Consider the following 25,008-nt stretch of genomic DNA (forward strand, 5'->3'; position numbering starts at 1 on the left):
GAAACCTCAGAAGGGTAATGCCTCAGTAGTGAGGCTGAATTAGCCTAGAATAAAAGCTTGTTTGCTCTGTATAACTTTTGGTCAAAATAGTCTGTTGAGCATGTCATCTATTTCCTAAGTGAATCTAAGTGATATGTTAAGATTTTTCACTTTATTATATTCTTTCCCCCTTATTTAAAGACTTTGCTTTAGGTCAGTTTTAGTTTCACAACGAAGTTGAGAAGAAAATACAAAGATTTTCCAGATAACCCTTGCCTCCACATATGCATAGCTTCCCCTATTATCAACATCCTGACCAGAGTAGTACATTTATTACAATTGATGAGCCTATATTGACACAATATTACCACTTAAAATCTATCGTTTATATTAGCGTTCATTTTTGGCATTGTACATTCTACAGTTCTGGACCAATGTATAATGACACATATCCATTATTATAGTGTATACGGAATAGTTTCTCTGTGGTAAAAATTCTCTGAGCTGCGCTTATTCATCCCTCCCTCACCCCCTAGCTCCCAGCAAACCACTGATCTTTTTACTGTCTGCATAGTTTTACTTTTTCCAGAAGGTCATCTAGTGGAGTCATACAGTATGTAACCTTTTCAGATTGGCTTCTTTCACTTAGTAGTATGCTTTAAAGTTTTCTCCATGTCTTTTCATGGACTGAGAGCTCATTCCTTTTCAGTGCTGCATAAAATTCTGTTGTCTGGATATACAACAGTTTATTTGGCCATTTTCACCTACTGATACCTTGGTTGCTCCCAAGTTTTGGCAATAATGAATAAAGTTGCTATAAACATCCATGTGCAGGTTTTTGTGTAGTTATGTTTTCAACTCTTTTGGGTAAATTGCTGTATCCTGTGGTAAGAGTATGTTTAGTTTTGTAAGAAACTACCAAACTGTCTTCCAAAGTGGCTGTACCATTTTGCATCCCCACCAGCAGTGATCCTTGCCAGGATTTGATGTCGTCCGTGTACTGGATTTTGGCCATTCTAATAGGTGTGTAGTGTTATCTCACTGTTTTAATTTACATTTCCCTGACGACATATGATGTGGAGGTTTTTTATATGCTTATTTGGTAAGGTGTCTGTTAAGGTCTTTGGTCCATTTTTTTTTTTTTTTTTTTTTTTTCTTTTTCTTTTTGTGGTACGCGGGCCTCTCACTGTTGTGGCCTCTCCCGTTGCGGAGCACAGGCTCCGGACGCGCAGGCTCAGCAGCCATGGCTCACGGGCCCAGCCGCTCCGCGGCATGTGGGATCTTCCCGGACCGGGGCACGAACTCGTGTCCCCTGCATCGGCAGGCGGACTCTCAACCACTGTGCCACCAGGGAAGCCCAGGTCCATTTTTTAACCGTGTTGTTTATCTTCCTATTGTTGAGTTTTAAGAATTCTTTTTATGCTTTGGATAATAGTCTTTTATCAAATGTGTCTTTTAAAATATCTTCTCCCAGTCTGTAGCTTGTCTTCTCATTCTTTTGACATTGTCATTTGCCGGGCAGAACTTTTAAATTTTAACGAAGTCCAGCTTACAGATTCTTTCTTTCATGGATCACACCTTTGGTATCTTATCTAAGAAGTCATCATCATACCCAAGGTCATCTAGGTTTTCCTATTATTATGTTTTCATCAATCATTTATTGTGATTATAATAGCTTTTGCTATGTAACATTTTGTCGCCCTGTTATTTGGCGTGTAATGGTTCATAATAGTTATATCTTTATTGGACCTTTAATAGTATAGAATAGACTCTTAGCTACATTGCATGCTATTTGCTTTTTAATTCTACTCCTTTGACAGTACTATTGCAATTCTTTAAAAAAAATTTAATCTGTTTATAAGGGAAACACATAAAACAAAGAGAAACAAAAACGTTGTAGGATTTATTATTGTTATTATTTTTATCATTATCTGAATCTGTCTTTGAACAGAGGGGCTTCATCTATTTACATTTATTTTTTCCAGCATTATTGCGATATGATTTACAAATAAAAATTGTACGTAATTGGGTTGTATGATGCGATTTTTTAAAAAAGTTGTACAATATGGTGATTTAATATACATATTTATTGTGAAATTATTATCATAATCAAGTTAATTAACACATCCATTACTTCACATAATTACCTTGTGTAACTACGTAGGTGTGTGTATCATGGTGAGAACAATTAAGATCTACTCTCTTAGCAAATTTCAAGTAAATGCAGTATTATTAACTATAATCACCATGCTGTACATTAGATTTCCAGAACTTATTCACCTTATTACTGAAAGTTTGTACCCTTGACCAACATCTTCTCATTTCCACCACACCCCAGCCAGCCCTGGAAATGACTGGTTCTATGACTTTGAATTTTTTAGATTCCACGTATAGGTGAGATCATACAGTATTTGTCTTTCTGTGTCTGACTTATTTCACTTAGCATAATGTCCTCTGGGTTCATCCATATCATTGCAAACAGCAGGATTGCCTTGTTTTTTAATGACTGAATAATATTCCACTGTGTGTGCATATATATATATATATATATATATATATATATATATGCACACACACACTACGTTTTCTTTATCCATTCATCTGTTGATGGACTTATGTAGTTTCCATATCTTGGCTATTGTGAATAATGATGCAATGAACATGGGAGTGCAGATATCTCTTTGAGATATGCTGATCTCATTTCGTTTCGATATATATCCAGAAGTGGGATTGTTGGCTCATACAGCAGTTCTATTTTTAATTTTTTAGGCACCTCCATACTGTTTTTCATAAAGGCTGTGCCAGTTTACATTTCCACCAACACTGTATAATGCACTGTATGATGCATTTTGAGTTAATTTTTGTGTATGGTATAAGATAAGGGTCTAATTTCATTCTTTTGCATGTGGACATCTGGTTTTCCCAGCATTGTTTTCTGAAGAGATTATCATTTCCCTATTGAGTATTCTTGGTGCCCTTGTCAAAGATTTGTTGACCATATATTTATTTCTCAGCTCCCAGTTCTGTTCCATTGGTCTATGTGTCTTTTTATGCCAGTACCATAAAATAGTTTGAAATCAGGAAGTGATGCCTACAGCTTTGCTTTTCTTTCTCAAGATTGCTTTGAGAGGTTTTGCTAGATGTATCGGTAAATACTTCATCGTACATCTCTTAAGAATAAAGCCTGATCCACTTTCATAAGCATAATGCAATGATCACACCTAAGAAAACTATTAATAATTCCATAATATCATCTAACGTACTGTGTATATTCAAATTGCCATAATTGTTCCTCAGATGTGTTGTGTAGTTTTATTTCTTTTTTAATCCAGGAGTCAATCAAAGTTCCTGTTTTACCCTTGGTTATACCTGTTTAAGCTTTTAATCCAGTATCCTCACCTGCTCCCTCCTTTTTCTCTCATCACATTGACTTTTTTTGTAGTACTGAAAGATTTAGAAAAGAAAAATACGCTCAGGATGCTCAGTTAATTTGAAGGTCAGACAAACAATGAATCATCTTTTAGTATCATATGCCCCATGCTTACACTAGAAAATGATTTGTTGTCCGTCTGAAATTCAAATTTAAGTGAGTGTCCTGTATTTTATCTGGCAGCCCTACTTTTCAGAGAGTTGAAGTCTGTTGCATTACAGAGGAGCTCAATTTCTAGATTTGTTTGTTTTCTTCTGATTTGAATCAGTTAAACATTTTTTACAAAAGCATTTCATGGGTGATGGTGCGTCTTCTTATTGTGTCACATTAGAAGGTACATATCTAATAGTCCCATTAGTGAAGCGGTTTGATTACTGGATGAAGAGGGTGACTACTAAATCTCTTTAGTTAAAAGCATCTTCTTCCTTTGGAATTAGTCATTAGTTGAGTGGTGTTCTGAGACCAGGTGAATATCCTGTTCCCCATAACCTTCCGTGCAATGATTTTAACATTCATTAGGGATCATTTCCTGAATCAGTACTACACTGTGGGTTGCAAAATAATTTTGTAATTTTATTATTTCTCCTACATTTATTATAAGTTGGCATTCTTCTGCAAAGAAGATCTTTCTTTTATGCTCTCTCTTATAGTATCACTATATACTAATAGAATTAAGAAAGGCAGTTTGTTGGGCTTCCCTGGTGGCGCAGTGGTTAAGAGTCCGCCTGCCGATGCAGGGGACACGGGTTCATGCCCCTGTCCGGTAAGATCCCACATGCCGCGGAGCGGCTGGGCCCGTGAGCCATGGCCGCTGAGCCTGCGCATCCGGAGCCTGTGCTCCCCAACGGGAGAGGCTGCCAACAGTGAGAGGCCCGCGTACCACAAAAAAAAAAAAAAAAAGAAAAGAAATCCAGTTTGTTATTATCTATTCCTGCCATTATTCTGTTTACTCTCAAATTACTCCAGTTTTGGCCAATGGAAGTTCCCTTCAAGTCTGCTCTTTGGTCCCACGTATATGATTCCATTTTGTCTTTGAATGCTTTCTTGCTTTCTATTATTAAAGAGGCTTCCCAGGCTTACTTTTTAACTCATTTTGCCCAAGACCATGAATAAGCGTTTTCCTCAAAGAGCCTGCGACAGCTATCAGTTTACTGCGGTTCTTCTCAGAGTCCACTGCCTCTGTCCCACTTTGTGATACTGGAGTTGGATCCTGTACGCAGGTTTCCTTTGCCAGCTGGCACAATGGCAAGCTCTGTCAGCAGAGGGCACTGGAAGGACACTGCAGGGAACAGGCTGCTTGGGCTGGTGTGCGTCCTCATCCTCTCTTTTTGCTCCTAAAGAAGAGTTGCTGTGACGTGCTTGCAGAACATCCAGTACAGCTCACTCTCCAGCTGGTTTTGCTGGCATCCTGGCAGGCAGTTTCCTGCTCAATCGTGGACCACCAAGTTTCCTGCTTGCCAGCCTCAGTTTACTGGCACTGCGGTGGGAAGTGCCCTGTTTGGCGACTTCAGCCCACCAGCTATGGACCAGGTCTGGCCCAGGATAACACCACAAACTGCTCTGTCATCCCCTGGGCTGCAGCTATCTCAGTTTGGGGGAGAGGGCCTCTCTCTCCAAATCATTCCTTATTTGAGTACTCTCAATCCTATGGTATTGTTAAGGGTTTTTTTTTAATCTCCTGTGTGTGTGGTTAACCCCCTGTGTCGAGTTAATAATTCTTTATGTTAAATTTTCCCTGTTTAAATTACTGGTGTGTTTCTTGTCTTCTCACTGAACCTTGACTGATACAGTACAGAGGATGGTCTTTAATGGTACCACCATTCAAAAGTGCAATTTCAGGATTATCTTGGTCATGCCCTTGGATATGAGTACAGTGCTGAGCCACTTGCCAGTGGGAAGTGGGATGCTTATGTTTGATGGCACACCACAACACAATTAATAAAGCTATCACCTATGGCTGATTGTGATGAAGTGCCAACTAAAGCAAGTACATTGGAAGCCCAGTGCACTTGACTAATGATGACAAAAGGATGGTGGTGTCTTAGTCTGTTTGGGCTACTACAGACTGGGTGCCTTATAAACACCATGTCGTTCTAACAGTTCTGGAGGCTGGAAAGTCCAAGATCAAAGTATCAGTAGATTTGGTGTCTAACGAAGACTTGCTTTTTGGTTCACTCTATTTGCTGGTACCACAGTGTTTTTATCAGAGAGGCTTTAGAGTCTGATTGAATATTTGTTAGGGCTAATCCTCCCTTATTGCTTTTATTTTTCAGGATTTTCCTTCATATTGTTGTACGTTTATTTTTCCATGTGAACTGTAGAATTAGCTTGCATCGCTCCAGCGGGGAAAATTTACTTTTATTTTATTTAGAATCACATTGCATTTATATATTATCGAGGGAGAATTGACATCTTTATGATGTTGAATTTTCCTATATGAGAACAAACAATGTCTTTCTATTTATTTAAGGCCTCTTTTTTGTCCTATAGGAGTGTTTCACAGTTTTCCAAAACAGTTTAGGCACATTTCCTGTTAAGTATTTTATCTTTTATTTTGTTTGTTTCTATATTAAATGACATTATACCTTTTGAATTGTCACTGTTAGTACTTTTTCTGTATATGTTCTTAGCTAAATTTTATACCATGCTATATTTCAGAACTGGTTAGTTTTATTTTTAGTACTGATTCTCTGTTTTCTAGGTGTTGTGTTATATAATCTACATAAAGATATAAATTAATTATTTCTCAATTCTTATGCATCTAAATGTTTATTATTATTAGCTTATATCTCCAAACCTATGTTATATAGTAGTGGAGAGAGAGGACATACTTGCTTCATCCTTGATCTTAATGAGAATGCCTGTAATGTTTCTTCATTAGGTATGGTGCAGGTTTGGGGCTCAGATATAAAATATTTCATCATGTCAAGGAAGTGTCCCTTAATTTTTATTTTATTTTTATGAAATTATGAATGAGTGTTGAAATTTGTCAAGGGCTTTGTTACACTTTGTTATTTGTTCACGATTCTTTTTTCCCTTCCTCGTTCATGATTCACTGTGTGGTGACTGTACTTAACCTTCACATTGATACTGGGTTTGATCATATGACTTGCTTTGTCTTTAATTTTTTTTTTTTTTTTGCGGTACGCGGGCCTCTCACTGTTGTGACCTTTTTGGTTGCGGAGCACAGGCTCCGGACGCGCAGGCTCAGCGGCCATGGCTCACGGGCCCAGCCGCTCCGCCGCATGTGGGATCTTCCCGGACTGGGGCATGAACCCGTGTCCGCTGCATCGGCAGGCGGACTCTCAACCACTGCGCCACCAGGGAAGCCCTGTCTTTAATTTTTTTAACTGAAGTATAGTTGATTTACAATGTTTCAGGTGTATGGCAAGATGATTCAGTTATATATATATGTATATGTATATGTTCTTTTTCAGATTCTTTTCCATTATAGGTTATTACAAGATATTGCATATAGTTCCCTGTGCTATAGAGTAAGTCCTTGTTGTTTATCTGTTCTATAGTGTGTATAGGCTAATCCCAACCTCCTAATTTATCCCTCCCCCCCTTCCCCTTTGGGAACCATAAGTTTGTTTCCTACGTGTATGACTTGCTTTGAACAATGGGATTTGATCAGAAGTGACAGTGTGTCAGTTCTAAGCCCAAAGCATCATAAGTTTCTGCTCACCTGTCTTCTGTTCCTGCCTCTACCATCAGAAAGACAGACATGCCCTGGATAGTTGATCTTAGATAGAGAGACGTATGGAGCAGACCTGAATCCATCCTGCAGCCTGAAGTACGACCCCTGCAAACCCACAGACTGTTGAAGGAGAAAAAGAAAAATATTTGATGTCCTAAGCTACTTAGATATCGAGGGTGTTTGTTACTCATTATTTTCACAGGAATAGCTGACTGATACAAATTCTTTTTTATCATCTATAAGTCTAATCATATGACATCTTTCTCCCTAGATCTAACTATATGGTGAATTATAGGAATGAATTTACCAATATTGAAGCATCATTGTTTGGGTATAAATCCCCCTTGATTATGACACCTTCTTTAAACTTGATTTTAGATTCTGTTTATTTAGAATTTTTCCACTGCTACTTATGAGTGAGACTGATTTATACGTGTGTGTGTGTGTGTGTGTGTGTGCGTGTTTGCAATCATTACCAGGTTTGAGTGTCAAAGTAATACTTGTTTCATAAAGATCATTTGAGAGTTTTCTTTTTCTGCTACAATTTAAATGGTATTAGGGTTATCTGGTCTTTGAAGTTTTGATAAAATTCCACTGTAAAGTCATTTGGGTCTAGTTTTTATAGTTAGTTCTTTGATAACTTTTTCTCTTTCCACTATAGAAGTTTGTCTATTTGTGTTTTCTATGATTAGCAAAGTTAATTTTGGTAAATTGTATTTTCCTAGGAAATAATCTAATTCATCTAGGTTTTCCGTTTAACTTGTACTGAGTTGTGCAAAATATTATAAGTCGCATCTGATTTGTAAAACTTCCTCATGTCCTTGGTTATCTCCTTGTTTTTATTTCTTATTTGTGCTTTCTACCCTTCTTCCTTTATTGGGTTAGCTAGTGGTTTATCTGTGGTGCTGATTTTTTTTTAACAAAGAACCAGCATTTTGATTTATTAATTTCTACTATTTTTTCTGTTCCCTATTACTTTTAACTTTATTATTTCCTTCCCTGTGCTTTCTTTTGCTTTACTTTGTTGCTCTTTTCTAATTTTTAAGATGGCAGCTCAATATCCTTATTTTCATTCTTTCATTGTTGCTGCAAGAATTTAAGGCTATGGATTTTCTGTGATCACTGGTTTAACTGTACTCTATTGAGTTTGTTTTCATTAGAACTATTTTTTAGAAATTCTGCAATTAAAAAATTTCCCCTTTTGTCCCAAGAGTTGTTTAATAGAGAATTTTTAGATTTCCAATGAGATTTCTAGCTTTAAGAGCAGAGGGGCAAGGCATAGAAATAAGGCACTTGCTCCACTTCAGGTTTCCAGAACTTTTAGTTTTGAATGAAGTTGAAAATTTTGATTATTAGCTTTTAGGTTTTTTCCAGTACAAAGGGACTATTTGTTTATTATCTACAAGTGATCAGAATAGCTATGGGACTTACCAAATTGTAATCCAAGGGCAAGAAAGCATAAATTCATGGAGAAAATGAATGGAGAATGGTAAACAACAATAAAATTGATTTGTGATTGCATCTAAGCTTTCATTAGCTTTTACATCAGCTTCGTGAAAATTAGAAAAAGTTTGCTCTCACTCAGTGGAAGTGGCCTACAGAGCCCTGCATAGTTGGAGGAGTTCTGGCTGAATATCAACCTCCACTTGACTCCTGTTTCCTTGACTGGGAACTTTAGCTCAGCCAGGGGCTGTATGTTTGATCCAGAAGGTCTTAGATTGTTGTCTACTAAGTCCAGCACATTAATTAAAAAGATTACATGTATTAATTGCTAGGCAACTGTAGGGAATCAAATAAGAAATGCAATTGACACCACCAAACTCTCATTACATTCGAGATATAAGATTTATTCACACCAACAAAAATAATCACAACAAAATATAAACTAATTTAAAAAACAAAAGATCATAGTGACATGAAATTTTATATTCTCTAAGTGTGTAAAAGGATTTTTGCTTTCACATAAACTTCTTTTCATAAAAGGCTAGCAAACATTAAAATGCAGTGATGGTTTGCATTTCTTATATGGAAAGAACATAGGCTAGACCCTGAAGCTTTTAGTTTACAAGGGTGTTACCATGAAGTCACACACTAAACTAACAATCAAAACCATGATCCACACACACATACATTCACCAACTAAGCAGAGAAATAAACATTTCATATTCTGTCCCACTCTGCTATAATGTATTTTTTCTTTTTACTAAAAGCAAAGTAGGAAACTGTATTTTTCTCCTTTTAATTGACCTCAGAAGAGGCACTATCCAATTCATGAGAAACACGAAATTTCAGGTGTTTGTCTTCTTCACTCTTAAGGTCTGGGACTAGCTTGTCTTCGCGACTATGGAATTCTTGGCTGTGGAATTCATGGCTGACTTTGGAATTATTCTGACTCTCAGTCACATCGGAATGCTCACTGCTCTCATCCTCAGGCTTCAGCTTGAATTCTTTGGAACGCTCGTGGCTGTGGGTTTCCATACTGCGGTCATCCGGCTGACTCGTCTCCTGACTGTCCTTCCCACGGCTGTCCCAGTCAGAAGCCCTGTGGAGGCGCTGGGCAACCAGGATGGCCTTGGGTGCATCACCCACCTCCTCGCTCTCCATGTGTGACGTGACATCCTCCTCTGTGGCATCTGGATACTGAATCACAGCACAAACGGGAGAAGAATTCAATAAACAGCCAGAGATGGGAACACTGTAATTTTCTTCTGCTTTTTAACTTTCAGGCCAATGTATTCTCTAAAAATGTCTAAATTTGGCTGAAGCAAAAAAATAATACTAGCATGTTACTTTTTTTCAAACCAAGTCCTTTCATTATGTCATCTCCTTTAGTTTAATAGGTACATCAATTTTGTATGAGAGGAAACCCATGAGGAAGGTCTCATTATCTGCTTTACCTAAAGGGAAAATGAAGCGAAAGTTAAAAGTAAAGGGACTGGTACGTGGCAGGGCTATGTGCTAAATCCAGATCCTTTTTTTAACTTAAAAAAGTGAATAGAGGGCTTCCCCAGAGGTTCAGTGGTGAAGAGTCTGCCTGCCAGTGCAGGGGACACGGGTTCGAGCCCTGGGCAGGGAAGATCCCACATGCCGTGAAGCAACTAAGCCCGTGCGCCACAACTACTGAGCCTGCACCCTAGAGCCCGCGAGCCACAACTACTGAGCCCCTGCGCCACAACTACTGAAGCCCACGTGCCTAGAGCCCGTGCTCCGCAACAAGAGAAGCCACTGCAATGAGAAGCCTGCACACCGCAATGAAGAGTAGCCCCTGCTCGCCGCAACTAGAGAAAGCCTATGCGCAGCAACAAAGACCTGACATAGCGAAAAATTAATAAATTAAAAAAAAATAGAAAAGCAAATAGAATAAATGCTTTATAACCAGGATTTGGAAAAATAGCATTGTGATTGAGAGACAAAATTAGGGAGAAATTATGTGGACTTTAATACAAAAACCAATAAGTGGGAAAAGATTTTGTATTCAATGATCATAAAGTAATAATACTTGCTGAATGAATGAACAAATGAGCATGCAGACCCTTGTTCCCTAGAATTGGGCTCTACTCATAACCATCTCATGTGTCTTGTTCAAGGATTTACCTGGACATCAGATCTGCTGAACTTCTTAGATTTTGACCTCAGTCCATAAGCCACACTATCACCTCGGCCTTTGTATGTGTCTCCGGTCGGGACAGGTGGAGTGAAAACGGAGGTTGCTGGAACATCAGTGGGAAAATCAGTGACCACTTCATCAGATTCATCAGAATGGTGAGACTCGTCGGAATGGTCAGGGTCACTGGAGTCATTTTCGTCAGTGTCCTGGCTGTCTCCATCCTCTTCATCATCCACAGTGTCTGTGTGCTCAGGGCTTTCATTGGACTTACTCGGGAGGGTCTAAAAATCAAGATGGCCGGAAAAATTGTTGTAAGGGTTTTTATTTTCCGTTAGGCTTTATGGTGCCTTAGTCTTTTACTATCTTTATTTAGTTTAAGAATCTTTTTTTTTAAGTCTTTATTGAATTTGTTACAATATTGCTTCTGTTCTATGTTTTGGTATTTTGGCCATGAGGCACGTGGGACCCCAGCTCCCTGACCAGGGATCGAACCCATACTCCCTGCGTTGGAAGGTGAAGTCTTAACCACCAGACCGCCAGGGAAGTCCCAGTTTCAGAATCTTTGTATTCACAACAAAGCACTCAATGGCTTTTAAGAGCTAAAATGAGCATCTTCCAATTTCCCTTTTAACACAAGGATAAATGGAATCCTATTCTGAGGCATTTTTCTTGCTTTTTCATAAACATTATTTTCAAGCCAAATGTATGAGTTATAAATTTATATCGATAACATGTTTTTCCTTGTTCATTTTAGACACTATTTAATTTACCAAATTCAATAATGCAGTAAATACAGATACATAATTGTGAGATTGTTTTTTTCTATGACAATTCTCAGGAGATCAGAGCATCCATGTATTAATGCTCACCCCCAAACCTAAAACTCCTCCCTATTAGCCTGGATAATCAAAAGGCGACTTTGTTATCCATGTGTATAAACTGCAGCTCAATTAACCAGTTAATGTCTATTACACTTCTGATTGCAAATATATTGGGTCATTTATCTAACTTTCCTTATTAGAAATTCTTAGCATCTTCAAATAGAATCTTAAGGAAAACAAATTTAAGTTATCCCTTTGCTTAGCAAATATAGTAATAACTCTAATAAAAAGAATAGTTATTAAATAAACCATTATGTTAGCAGCAGAAATGTTCCTGGAGTCAAAGTCTTGGCTTTGGTAGGCATTAATTAGATGCTTACCAGATATTAGATGACAGCAACAAAATATCTTAAATAAATTGCAAGAGGCTTAGTATTTCAAACAACAGACATTAGTAAACATTTCCTGCCCCACTAAACTTATTTGAAACCTGGTATTTCTGACATTTAGTAAATACTTGTGTTTATTGTGAGCAAGTTTTAGACAGGAAAATTCTTTTTCTTTTTTTTTTTTTTATGGTTGGCTGAGCTCATGTTAGGAAGGGAGGGTGGGTCTCAAGATGGTGGGTCTCAAGGTTTTGAGAAGAAAGTTCCTAGTTCCTATTGTTCCCTTGGATGGTGGTGGCAGAGTCACTCAGAGAAATGAGACAAATATGAATCGGGCTACCAGGAGCCCATCCCATAATATTTCTCCCATACCCGCACCTCCACTCCACTAAGTAAAGGCTCTACTTCCACCATCCCTGACCTAGAGCCCACCATACTGTTGGCCCAGTATAATCAGGTCTGCAGAAAGTTCAAGGCTTTGGGTAGGGATGTGATGCGCCCCTGGAATTTCAGGCCAGTGGATAGACAGGGCATTTACTGGAGAATTTTAATGGAATTTTGCCAGAATTGAACCCAGGCAGTGTCACTGGGAGAAAGAGTTGCTCCCTTAGTCCTTCCAAGACATGATGGACCTTGGATTCAAAGTGGAACCTCACCTCTTGCTTGTTGTCACCAGTTTCCTCAGAGGACACAGTATTCTGAAGAAGGAAGGGTACAAATCAGTGTATATCATACTCTCTTAACTTTTTTATTCGAAAGTTAGCCTTTTCCATACAAAGCAGGTCTTATTTTTTAGCCTCATTGGTGGATGGCTTAAGCGGGAAGACAACATGACAGATCAAATGGTGTCCTAAGTTCACGTTTACCACCAGGCAGGAAAGATCCATTTGACAAGCCCAAATGGCCTGCTTGGTGGCTCTTTTTTTGTGGTGGTTGTTCTTTAGTTGTGAGAATTTTAATATTTAGAATTAATTAAAATTAAAAATACCTGTGGTGCTAGGAAAGTCTGCTTCTGAGATGGGTCAGGCTGTAGCCATGTGGCTACAGCATCTGGATATTTGTTGTAAAGCTACAAAACAGAGTTGCATATTTGTCATTATTAAGAAAAAGAAACAGGGAACTAAGTAATAAGCTGAAAAAACAACTATACTTCCCCGATCTTTTTTTTTTTTTTTTTTTTGCGGTATGTGGGCCTCTCACCGTTGTGGTCTCTCCCATTGCGGAGCACAGGCTCTGGACGCGCAGGCTCAGCGGCCATGGCTCACGGGCCCAGCCGCTCCACGGCATGTGGGATCTTCCCAGACCGGGGCACGAACCCGTGTCCCCTGCATCGGCAGGCGGACTCTCAACCGCTGCGCCACCAGGGAAGCCCTACTTCCCCGATCTTGATGGATAAGCATAATATGCATTATTCAGTCAACTGGAGCCTTAGCTATATCTTTCATAATTTATTCTTTCTGGTAGAGTCATTTAACAAACCCTTACATAGCACTTATTGTGAGGCAGGCACCCTTTCAAAGTAACTTACAAATGCTAATTCATTTAAACCTAGGATAGGTATCATTATTATTACTCCCATTTTACAGATCAGGAGAAACTCAGCCACAATGAAGTTAAGTGGTAGTAAGTGGCAGAGCCAGGGTTCAAATCCAGCGGCTCTTCACATTGATGATACACTGTGCTTTTCTGTTCCATGTTTGTTAGCTGAAATTCCTCTCAGATGAAACACAGCTAAAGCAGAGGTGCCCTTAATTTGTGTTGATCTTCCTTGTTTCCTGTCTGTGTGGAACAAGGAGAAACTCTCTAAGGCTGTGCTGTCCAGTATGCCATTCTCTAGCCATGAAACACGTGGCTATTCAAATTTAAGTTAATTAAAAAAAATTTAGTTCCTTGGTTGCACTAGCTACATTTCCAGTGTTCAATAGTCACATGTGTCTAGTGGCTACCTTAGTGGGAAGTGCAGAAATATAATATCAACACCATTGCATAAAAGTTCTGTTGCTTTAAGGTGCCAAAGACCTGAATGGAATGGCCTTTCGCTTAGCCAAGTCATTTATCTGGAAAATGATGATAATATGCTAATGCAGAGGAGTGGAAATTGCTCTGAATAAGTGTCATCTGGTGGGCTGTACGGCCCAGGGCAACCACTTCACATCTCTGTCATGGAGAAAAGTTACCCTGGGGGTTCCAAGAATTCCTTCACAGCCACAAAGGAGGAAAAGAGCAGGAAGGAAACCAGTCAGTAGCACTTTGGGTTTCCCCATGGTTGGCTCTAACCAGAGGAGCTTCATATTGGGCTTCTATGACAGTTTTTTGCTGAAAGAATGTGTTCCTTGACTAAAAAATGTGAAAACTACTAGTCTAGATGAGTTCAAAGTTTCCCTTTTTTTTCTTTTAAATATATATATTTATATAAATATTATACAGATAAATGTTATGATTGATTACATTTAATATACATACTTATTCTGATAATACCTTTAATACAGGCTTTATCTGTATTTATAAGATAAATTTATAATTTTAAAAAAGTAATATGAAGAGCAAATAGATAAGAAAAACAAACTAAAATCTACCCAGTAATCATATCACTCATAGATAACCAGTGTTCATCTTCAGGGGTGTCTCTTTATAGACTTTCCATATTTCCTACTAGCTCTAGATTTCTAGGATTCTAGAAGGTTGAGCTCTTCACTTATCTCCTAAATAACATTTAACCACTTATACTGCCATGGCTTCATGTGCCATATTTTATTCTATTAAAAAGGCACTAATTCTTGCCTCAAAAAGTGTGATCAGGGGCTTCCCTGGTGGCGCGGTGGTTGGGAGTCCGCCTGCCGATGCAGGGGACACGGGTTCGTGCCCCAGTCCGGGAGGATCCCACATGCCGCAGAGCGGCTGGGCCTGTGAGCCATGGCCCCTGAGCCTGCGCATCTGGAGCCTGTGCTCCACAACGGGAGAGGCCACAACAGTGAGAGGCCCGCGTACCGCAAAAAAAAAAAAAGTGTGATCACTATTTTCTCTGGAAATGTTAATTTTCTGGCTTATTGTTGTGATTCAATACTTGTGCTCTTAAATCACTTGGAAAACAGACACACTTACTTATACCCACTTGCACACCCAAACACAAGCAGCAATACTTCTCCTAACATCTTCATTAAGCAATCTAACTGCAGTGACCCCAGGCAGCTCTATATTGGCCTTTATTCTGTTTATCTGGAATTGAACTCTGTGTGCCTTTTTGTCCAAGCTCCTTGGGACAATGCCCGTTTGTTGTTTGGCTGGCATGCTTTCACCCTGTGGAGGGGCAGGTACATCTATGGTGCTGGTCGAATAATTATAATAAAAGAATTTGATTTGGTCTTATGTTTGGCTAGAAAAATGTGATCTAAAGTCATCTGATAAGCACAATAGATACAAACGGCATAAACAGACTTTCTTTTTATAATGGGCTTCTTAGCAAATATCTTAGGAGATATTGTGAATATTATGGTTATGCCAACTCTCCAATATGTGTGGTGAATTTTAAACTTAGCTTGCCACTAAGTAAAGCAAAAGATGGAATTTTTTACTTCTAGAACAGTATGTTGACTCATGGAAACAAAAAGTCACACAACTTCATAGAACTCATTTTACATAAATGATAGGCCTAGAGCATCATTTTATTATGTTAAAAAATCTAGTTTGGTTTTAAGAGACTATATTAATTAAAAGCAGTTCTGTGCTTGGTACTGGCCTAGAACCATAGCAGGCACTCAATAAATACTTATAAGTTATTTTGTTTGACTATGAAAATAAGTAAAATTGCCATACATTTGTAGCACAAAGTTGCAAAAATAATTTAACTATATGATAAACCTAAAAGATGCTCACCTGCTTTTCCTCAGAGCTGCCAGAATCAGTCTGTTTAACCTTTGAAACAGAGAAGGTGAAGAAAGATTACAGTGTGAACGTGTTCCTAGCACCTTGAAACACACAATTCATTTATTTTGAGGAATTTTCTTTAAGATTCAGCTGTACTCACTGGAAGGGCGGAGGCGATGCCCAAGAGGCAGAAGCAAATCACTGCAATTCTCATCGTAATGAATGTTCCTGCAAAATATTTTGTAAGAAATATTTGATCGTTTCCTAGGTTAAAACAGTGATGCTTTTTTAGGCTACCACATTACAAAATCGTCACAAATAAATATATATTTTCTGTAGAAATACTTTCTACTTCTTAGAGGAAAATTTTCTTCTTAATATTATGATCTTTTGAGTTAGTATTTGTAATGCCACCCCCTCTATTCTCCATCTCTTCCTATTAGGCAAGGAGAGAGGAATTTTACAAGTCTATATTTACTCAACTTTAAAATTTAGAGTTTCAGAGATTATGCCATTGCTACCTCATGTCACCAGCCATCTAAACCTAAAAACAGATCAACAGTAATTGAGTTCAAATAATAAGCTGGAATGGGAATATTTATTTTTCAGAGAAGAAAAACACAAAGAGAAAGAGAGAAAATAAAGCTGTGAAAGAAAATTGCTTTCTCCATTTTCCAGCATGCATTTCAAATGTGATTTTCACCTTAAATTATTTAAAAGGTGTTACTTAGGTGAAATGAAGCTATCTCTAAAGTTAATAATTTAAGTAAGGTATTCTAGAAATTTGAAACGAAAAAGAAAAACACTGAAAACAGTCAACAGCTTTCCTATTTGTAAGTCTAAATAGTGTCATACAGGTATTTTGGATAAATTTTAACAGCTAAATACAGAGGTGAAAATATTCAGAAAGGTTTTTCCCTTGAAAACAGGGTAAGTCAAATCATTAAATAATTAGCATTATCATTTGTTTACATTAGCACTAAAAATCATTTTCCTCTTAAATGTCTCCACCATCATCTATCCATTTAAAATGAAGTAGATATAATCATTCCAAAGGGGCATAGACATTTCCTTTTTTTTCTGATGGCAAGAAGCAGTTTCAGTTCTTTTGAGGATGGCTTGGCAATATTTTTAAGTTTTGTATTCGACTGTCTTTCAAAATAGCCGGCTGCCTTTCCCGCAGGAGATCTGCCCTGGATCTGGCATGCTTATTCCAAAGACTAGGACCGTTTAAGTCTGATTAACACCTTTTACTGTTAAACTCTTTTCCTTACAGCTTGACCTTCCCCATGAAATGAAACAGTGCATACACAGGGCAGCAAGCAAGTAGCAAACTGCAGCCTTACCTTGGTCTGCAGCGGCTGAGAAGAGCCCAGTCCCAGGCGGTGCTGATGCTGTGCTGATGCTGTGCTCAGTGCTGCAGTCTGGCCTCCTCCTCTCCCTGCTGGTGACAACCAGGACCTCTCAGAATTTAAAGGCTGCTCCAGACGTTCTCCACCAACACAGGGGGCGGAGAGATGTGTCATGAGGTTTTTTGCCACTGCCCAACCCACTTGCTCCTACACTTCCCCCTCTGGTTTTGTGGTTACAAAACAAACACATGCACACACACACACACACACACACACAAACTACTCTGCAGTTAAAACATTACTTATGCACAATATCATTAACTAGCTTTTTCGTTTATAGGATTGGCTCTCAGCGTCCTGGAAGGGCATCTAGGGGGTCCCATAAAAAGGGAGGGAAGGAAATGACTAGTTCTTACAAAGACTCTATAATTTCTGAATTAGAATAAAAATATAATCGAAATCAGTCTTAAATAAAATGAAATAGAATGGATTTTTGTTTCTTTTGGTTTAAATAACAGATGAAGGTAATATATGCAACCAAATTTGCCTCACAATTGTACTTATTTAAGAGCTATCAGGCTATTGTTCAGATACATCCAAAGAATTCAGAAACCCTTCCTCCATCTTCACTTAAGCTCTGTTTTGTGATTGCAAGTGTGTAGCAGCCTGTCATTTAAACAAATGGCATTAGTAACATTAAAATCCACGTTCACGCTCATTAAATTGGATTTACATTGACCTTTCAAGGACGTGGATTTTTGTCGCCCTGTTTGAATTGTTTGGAAGTGATGGATCTGCTAATTGCTATATAAAATAGAAGAAAGGTAATTTATTCTCAGTGCGGCAGAAGGAAAGCAGTTTCTGACTGAGAGCAGGGTTACTGCTGGAAAGTGCTGCTTCAGGAGCCAGAGTGTGGCTTTGAGTTCCACTCTGCCACTGATTAGCTGTGAGACCTTGGGCAAATCACTTAGCCTATGTATACCTGTTTTCATCTGTCAAATGCACAGTTCGTGGGCGTTTCGAGAGGTTTAAGTGAATTAGTATGTGTAGAACTAAAAATACTTGGCACATATATGCAAATACCCTGCCTATTTTAACCAGTGTATGTGTGTTAACTATTATTCAGATTTTTAGGAGGCGCAGGTAGTCATGATTTGTAATACCTTTAAATGGAATAGGTTATTGGAATGAGATCAGATGTAAGATTTTTAAACTGTGTACATCGACAGGATAATTTGCACACCTCTGAAGGGCTGGATCAGATTTCTGAATTGTCTTTTTCTAATTTTTCTCCCAGGATATATAAAGTTGTTTACTTAATAAGAAAATGAAAAAGAAAATTCTATATGAAAAAAAAACTTTACAGGGTATTCAAAAGGTGTTTGAATGAAAAAAAATTACAGTTGAACGTTGAATATTGGAACAGAAATTAGGGGTTGCAGAGCTCTGAGTCCACTTTAAATATTTAATATTGTTTTGAGATTACTTAACCTCTTCATCTACCTTTCTCAGTTGTGAAATGGAGATTGCACTATTAATTTATCTCACACCTCCATTGTAAGAATCATGTGTAAAGTGAGATTATAGTTAAATGTTCCTATTTATTATTGGTTGTATCTAAGGTGTCAACTCCTATTTACCAAGTATTGCTTTTTAAAAAAAATAAGTTTATTTATTTATTTTTGGCTGTGTTGGGTCTTTGTTGCTGCGCGTGGGCTTTCTCTAGTTGCGGCGATGGGGGCTACTCTTCCTTGTGGTGCGTGGGCTTCTCGTTGCGGTGGCTTCTCTTGTGGAGCACGGGCTTTAGGCGGGCGCGCAGGCTTCAGGAGTTGCAGCATGCAGGCTCAGTAGTTGTGGTGCACGGGTTTAGCTGCTCCATGGCATGTGGGATCTTCCTGGACCAGGGCTCGAACCCGTGTCCCCTGCATTGGCAGGCGGATTCTTAACCACTGTGCCACCAGGGAAGCCCCCAAGTATTACTTTTAATATAAATACGGTAAACAATTTTTTGTAGTGTTAAGGTAACTAATCCATAGGTTTGTAGACACTTGGTGGGAGGAAACGTATCTCTTTAAAATTGTATGTGTTTCAAATGAATTGATATTGTTGATTTGTGGGTTCTAAGCACACATTTTAATAATTCAGATGGCAGCTATCTCTATAAAATACAAAGCACACGGGTTATAACGTTGCAAAAACAGATTTCTTATTTCTGCTCTTAAAAACTGTTTTTTTCCCTTTAAACACATAACCCACTTAAGTTGTCAGATTGTCAGTGTAGCGGAGGGAAGTTCACATATTCTAAAAAAAACCCCAAGATTTCCACAGGATTCACTATCGTTTACTCTGCGCCCGCGGGAATGATTTAATAGGAACTTAGGAAGTTATAGGAATAGATTCTGCTGGAGCCCAGCCATCTTGAGATGAACCACATGACCTATAGGGCTCTTCCGGTCATAGCGCCAACGTGCCACATGGTGGCAGCGTTTCTGAGAAGGACTTCAGACCACAGTCTGGTTCCGTCAGTGATTCCGGCAGGATGGAACGTTCATGCGTTTAATGACTGAGCCATAAAACAACTGTGAGGTCCTCCATTGTCTTGGAACGTCAGGTGAGGAAATATTTCCCAACAATGACCCGCTACACATTAACAGGGAGCACAGAGGCCAAGGGAAGCAAAGCATTCTTTTCTGCTTTGTTGTCTTCAGCAAACCCAGGTGAACGCCATGGGCTCCTTCCCCGTTTCCCACGCTTGCTCAAGAGGTTGCAGATTCCGAGGCTCACTCAGAGTAAAGGCTTGTGAATTCATGGTTAAAGAACGTGTCTGGGATGCTTCAGAGATGAGAGGATAAAATGATTTGTGATAGAGGCAGTTCTGTAAAGTATGAGATGGATAGTGCGTCATTCTGATTTTTGAAGAGGCTCGTGCTTCTTGCTTTTCGTCATTAAACATGCTGCTGACATTTTTTTTCTGAGTAGGATTTTCCAGCTGTCAGAATTAATGTGTTAAATGATTTGAATCAGAGAGGCTTGATCTGTAGCATTTCCACATTATTTCCATTCTCGATTAGGTTAATCCTGGGTTGTTAAAATCAAAAGGTCAACATGATCAAATTCCTTCTAAATCTTGTATGTGGAAAGGAAAAAGTTTAGTTGTTAAACTGGAATGAAGAGTGGGTTGTGATCATAAAATATAGACACTATAAGAGGATATGTGGAAACACAAAGAACATATATTTTCTCGAATTACATGAAACTTCTCATATAATAGGAAAATTTGTGTCCAACTGTTTTGGTGGACTTTATTATACTGACTTCTAGTTTATTTGGATATTTCTATTTTACTAAGTATAATAAACTATTTCGACTCTTTCAGCTCTGTAAATAATTATTTTTTCCTTTGAGTCAAGGTTCAGATAAAAAGCTGACCTTGGTACCATTACCAATCTGTCATAGAGAAGTTGGGAATTATATCTACTAAGAAGCCTACCACTCATCATTTCATCATATATAGACTAGGGAAGCAGGGAATTATTTATAAGAGAGAGAGAAACAAGGGTTGAAGATAAGAAGGTTTTTTCTTTTTTTTAAGTTCAGGCATGAAAGTAGAACATTTCAGAAATACAAAATAGACATGCCATAAAACTTTTTATCCCATTGCTCAATAAATTAGTCAACAAAATTTAAAAAATGGTCTTAAAAATGGTCTTATTATCAGAAACATTAACATCACTTAAAACAAAAGAAAAAAGTTTCATTTTAGACCCATAGAATTGTTAGAGAGTAAATAAATCTTCAATAAATTGTTAATGATTAACCACTCAACTCTCCATCCATAGCAACTAATTCTGAGCATAGAGTTCTTGCTTATCAATATAATGCATGGGCACTATGCTTGAGTCCATATATTATATATTGATAGCTATTATTTGCCAGTACTCAAGAATCTAGCAGTATTTCTTTGTTAAATTATCATCACTAACTTTGGGGCCATTCTAACTTTCTTTAAATGATACATTCTTTAAAGTGGACTTAAATTATTAATTTTTTTCTTAAAATGACACCCTTCTTACCCTCCTGGAACCCATTTATTCATGAAGATCAACTAAGAAATTTAGAACTTGTGCAGCCAATGGAGTGAAGGGGGCGTGGTTTAACAGTAAATTCAGTGGGGTGTGGACAGAGAAGGCATAGGGTGGAGACCCTGTGTCTACACTGGTGTTGAAGGGATGAGTGTTTTGGGATTGGCATCAAACAAGAAGTGTTTCTTCCCATCCAACAGCCATCAAAGCAGCATGGGACTCGTGTGCTTTGCTATATTTTAAATCATGGATAAAAAAATTAATGTACTTTTTATAATAATATTAATAAAAATAAAACCTTTTTTTTTTAAAAAGGAGGGAAATCACTCCCAACGTATGACTCTAATAAGTCAATCTTTGATGTTCTGAGAATTTTATATTCTTACCTCCCCAAAATGGGTTTTCTAGAAGCATTTTCTCAATATGAGTCACATGAATTTCTTTCAGAGTCTGTTACACCAAGAATAGGAGATCAAGGACAAAGTAACTGAAAAGGTTGGCTTGTTTCTTTCCTGCAAATGCTGCCTGTGGTTTTAGCAGTCAGTTTCGTTGCCAAACAGATCAGGAACATCAGGCTTCTCCATAATCTGGAGGTGTTTTTAGACTTCCCTTTCCCACACTCACTCATCTTCATTTCCAAGTATCTGTGGATGAGATTGGTTTAAACAACCTATTAATTTCACTTTGTACGTGATGAAATTATTCAAGAATCAAAGTTGGTGACCAATGTCTCTCCTCTTTTTACCCATTTCATGCTTAACAAATTTCTATTGCTTGTTTTTCTCCATAAGAAATACTTCCTTGTAATTTACCTTTTCTATGGTAACAAAGAGTAAGCCCAGAACTTCTGCCTGTGCTCATTAAAAGGAGAGCTATTCAAAATAATAACAATAAGAATGGGAATTATATATGTTTTCATGGAACACCTATAATGTACTAGATTTCAGAGTATATATTATGTCTAATATGCTTAACAATCTATGAATTCAGTATTATGATCTTAATTTTTCAGTTAATTATAATAGAAGCCATCTACTTGCAGTCACTTCTATATACATGATTATATTCAATCTTTGCAAGCACAGGAAACTCTGCTCAGTATTATGTAACAATCTAAAGGGGAAAAGAATTTCAAGAACAATAGATATATGTATACATATAACTGAATCACTTTGCTGTACACCTGAAAGTAACACAACATTGTTAAATGTACTCCAATATAAATTAAAAGTTAAACAAAACAAAACAAACAAACAAAAGAGACTGAATAATCTTATCTGTAGTAGGTTCAAATCTAATAAAAATGTAAAGCTTTATTTTTCCACATATGCTACCCAGCTAGTGTCGTGGTATGGTCATGACACAATGTGAGAGAATGTTAATACATCTCTCCTAATCTCACACTGTTATGAATCACCAATTCAAAATACATGATTGCTGATTGTGGGTTAATATCGTTAGCTTCATAGTTAATACATATAATGACCTTAAATATTAGTTGTCTTGATTCACTAAATTTTGAGTGAATTGCTCATCATATTTTAACAGGTACAAAAAATCTAGACAAAGGCGTATTTCATGGTTAGCCTTATGTCTTACTACATTAGGTACTTATAGTATCTACCATAATAATTGTGGTAGGTACTGCTGGCTGTGCACAGAAGATTCATATTCTTCAGAGTAGTTGCTGGGAAGCAGCTGCCTAGATGAAACTACATTTCCCAGCCTTTCTTGCACCTGGGTGTGGTCATGTGACTAGCTCTTGCCAATGGAATGGGAAATAAAGTGATATGTTTCACATCTAGGCTGAAGTGCCTAAAAACTAAGTGTGTCTCCTCCATAGTCTTCTTCGTCACCATTTGGCTGAATGGAGAGGACTCTGAAGCATTTTTGGAGGGCAGAAATTCAAGGAGGAGATAGCTTGAACTATCTGTTGACTGGGAACCCTGGTATTGGATAGTGTATGAACCAGAAACATGCTTCTATTGCCTTATAGCACTGTTATCTGTTATAATAGCAGGTGTTACCTTAATTAATGTAAACTTGTACACATAATAATGTTCAATCCATAGTTTTTTTTTTTTTTGCGGTATGTGGGCCTCTCATTGTTGTGGCCTCTCCCGTTGCGAAGCACAGGCTCCAGACGCGCAGGCTCAGCAGCCATGGCTCACGGGCCCAGCCGCTCCGTGGCATGTGGGATCTTCCCAGACCGGGGCACGAACCCGTGTCCCCTGCATCGGCAGGCGGACTCTCAACCACTGCGCCACCAGGGAAGCCCCAATCCATAGTTTTTGAATGTTAGTATCCGTGCGCCAGATCACTAGGCACATGAGACTGGATTTAAATTGTGGTGCCATAACACACACACACACATATATGATTTCTATATTATAATTCCTATCTATATAAATTTCTATTCATTTTTGATTCCCCATTTTTAAAGCACTGAATTAGTCCTTGTGAAATTCTCATATATTAAAATCGGAGTTGATTATTTTATACAATAAGTACATCACTCAATTCTAAAAGGTGACGGTGTGTAGTACTAGTAGATATCTTAAGTGATTAGGATACCAGATTTCTCTTGATCATCTGTTTTTGTTTTTCCCACTTTTACCAGAAGAGAATTAGTCTTGATACAGGTTTTAGTGGATAGAGTCCAATGTTGGAAACCAGGGAAACTGAGTTCTTTCTTGATTATACTGCAAGCTCCATTAAATGTTGTTATGTTAGTTTGCCTGTGAGAAGAGAGAGGCTACAGTTATCTCTCAATAAATAATAAATTGATCTTGCAACTTCTGATTGTTCACACGGCATCATTTGCTTTTATTTCGTAATTAGACCACCTGTCTTTTGGGTACCTTTTGTTTTCTGGCCTTGTGTTCACCAAGGGGCAGACGGGCAAGTAGAGATGAAGTTAAGAGCAATTTACCTAGTTATATTTGAGAACTTGAAGTCATGTTCTCTGAAAGTTTTGGATGACTTCTGTTCCCTGCTAGGAATGTGTTTACAGATTAATTTTAGTCTTAGTTGGCTTTTACCAGATCAAATATTGTGTAAGTGGTGAATTCTAGGAAACTTGAAGAGTTTTAAAACATTTCACCATGGTTCCCGCTATGGAGATGACCATAATTAGAGGAGACGGGAGGTTAAGTTAGAAACTGCGTATGTTTGGGAGCTGGAAGTTTGACACTTGCTTGTATAGTTCACTGATATTCCCCAAACCGTAGTGGTCTTTTGGTCTGTGGATTACAGCTTGGCCAGGGGTGAGCCAGAGTTCTTAGTGAGGTAGTGAAAGAGGTTGTGTATGGCATCTCAGCAGAGCTGGAACACCCACTCGTCTCGGTTGGGAGGAAGTGGAGGCTGGGATCAGGAAGGTGGCCTTTTCCCGCTTTTAGACAGTGCCAGAGCGTCTCAGGCTGGGGTTTCACTTTACTTTGTTTATGTGGAGTTGGTTTAGACACAAGTGAAATTGTGGTGTCTTAACCTCTAGAAAGATTTCAAACGTACATCTTGCTTCATCAAGCTTGGTCACTTAAGAATCCAGTTTATATTTTAGAGATGATGGCATTCTGAATTTAGAAAGATGAAAGTGACACACTTTCATTTAAATCTCATAATCTTTGAAAGTTTGGGGATGTAAATTAATGAAAACATTTAACTTCTTTTTAAGAAGAAGGATAAGAATCATATACACAAGAAGTCTATTTTCCTAAAAAAAAAATATATATATATATATATATATTTTTTTCGGTACACAAGCCTCTCACTGCTGTGGCCTCTCCCG

The 25,008-nt window shown here is 38.1% G+C and overlaps 1 protein-coding gene across 1 annotated transcript; it reads right to left on the reverse strand.

The window, feature by feature from the left end:
* Nucleotides 1–9,347: 9,347 nt before the first annotated feature.
* SPP1 (secreted phosphoprotein 1) lies at nucleotides 9,348–17,211 on the reverse strand (the record flags this gene model as incomplete). Its single annotated transcript, XM_079708043.1, has 7 exons — nucleotides 17,134–17,211; nucleotides 15,948–16,015; nucleotides 15,797–15,835; nucleotides 12,912–12,992; nucleotides 12,580–12,621; nucleotides 10,704–10,997; nucleotides 9,348–9,749 (listed from the first exon to the last, which is right to left on the reverse strand). Exons 2-7 carry the CDS (start codon nucleotides 15,999–16,001, stop codon nucleotides 9,348–9,350), a joined length of 912 nt encoding a protein of 303 aa, XP_079564169.1. The 5' UTR covers nucleotides 16,002–16,015; nucleotides 17,134–17,211.
* Nucleotides 17,212–25,008: the final 7,797 nt, after the last annotated feature.

This window comes from Hyperoodon ampullatus, assembly GCF_949752795.1.
Source record: "Hyperoodon ampullatus genome assembly, chromosome: 1".
Lineage (NCBI taxonomy): Eukaryota > Metazoa > Chordata > Mammalia > Artiodactyla > Ziphiidae > Hyperoodon > Hyperoodon ampullatus.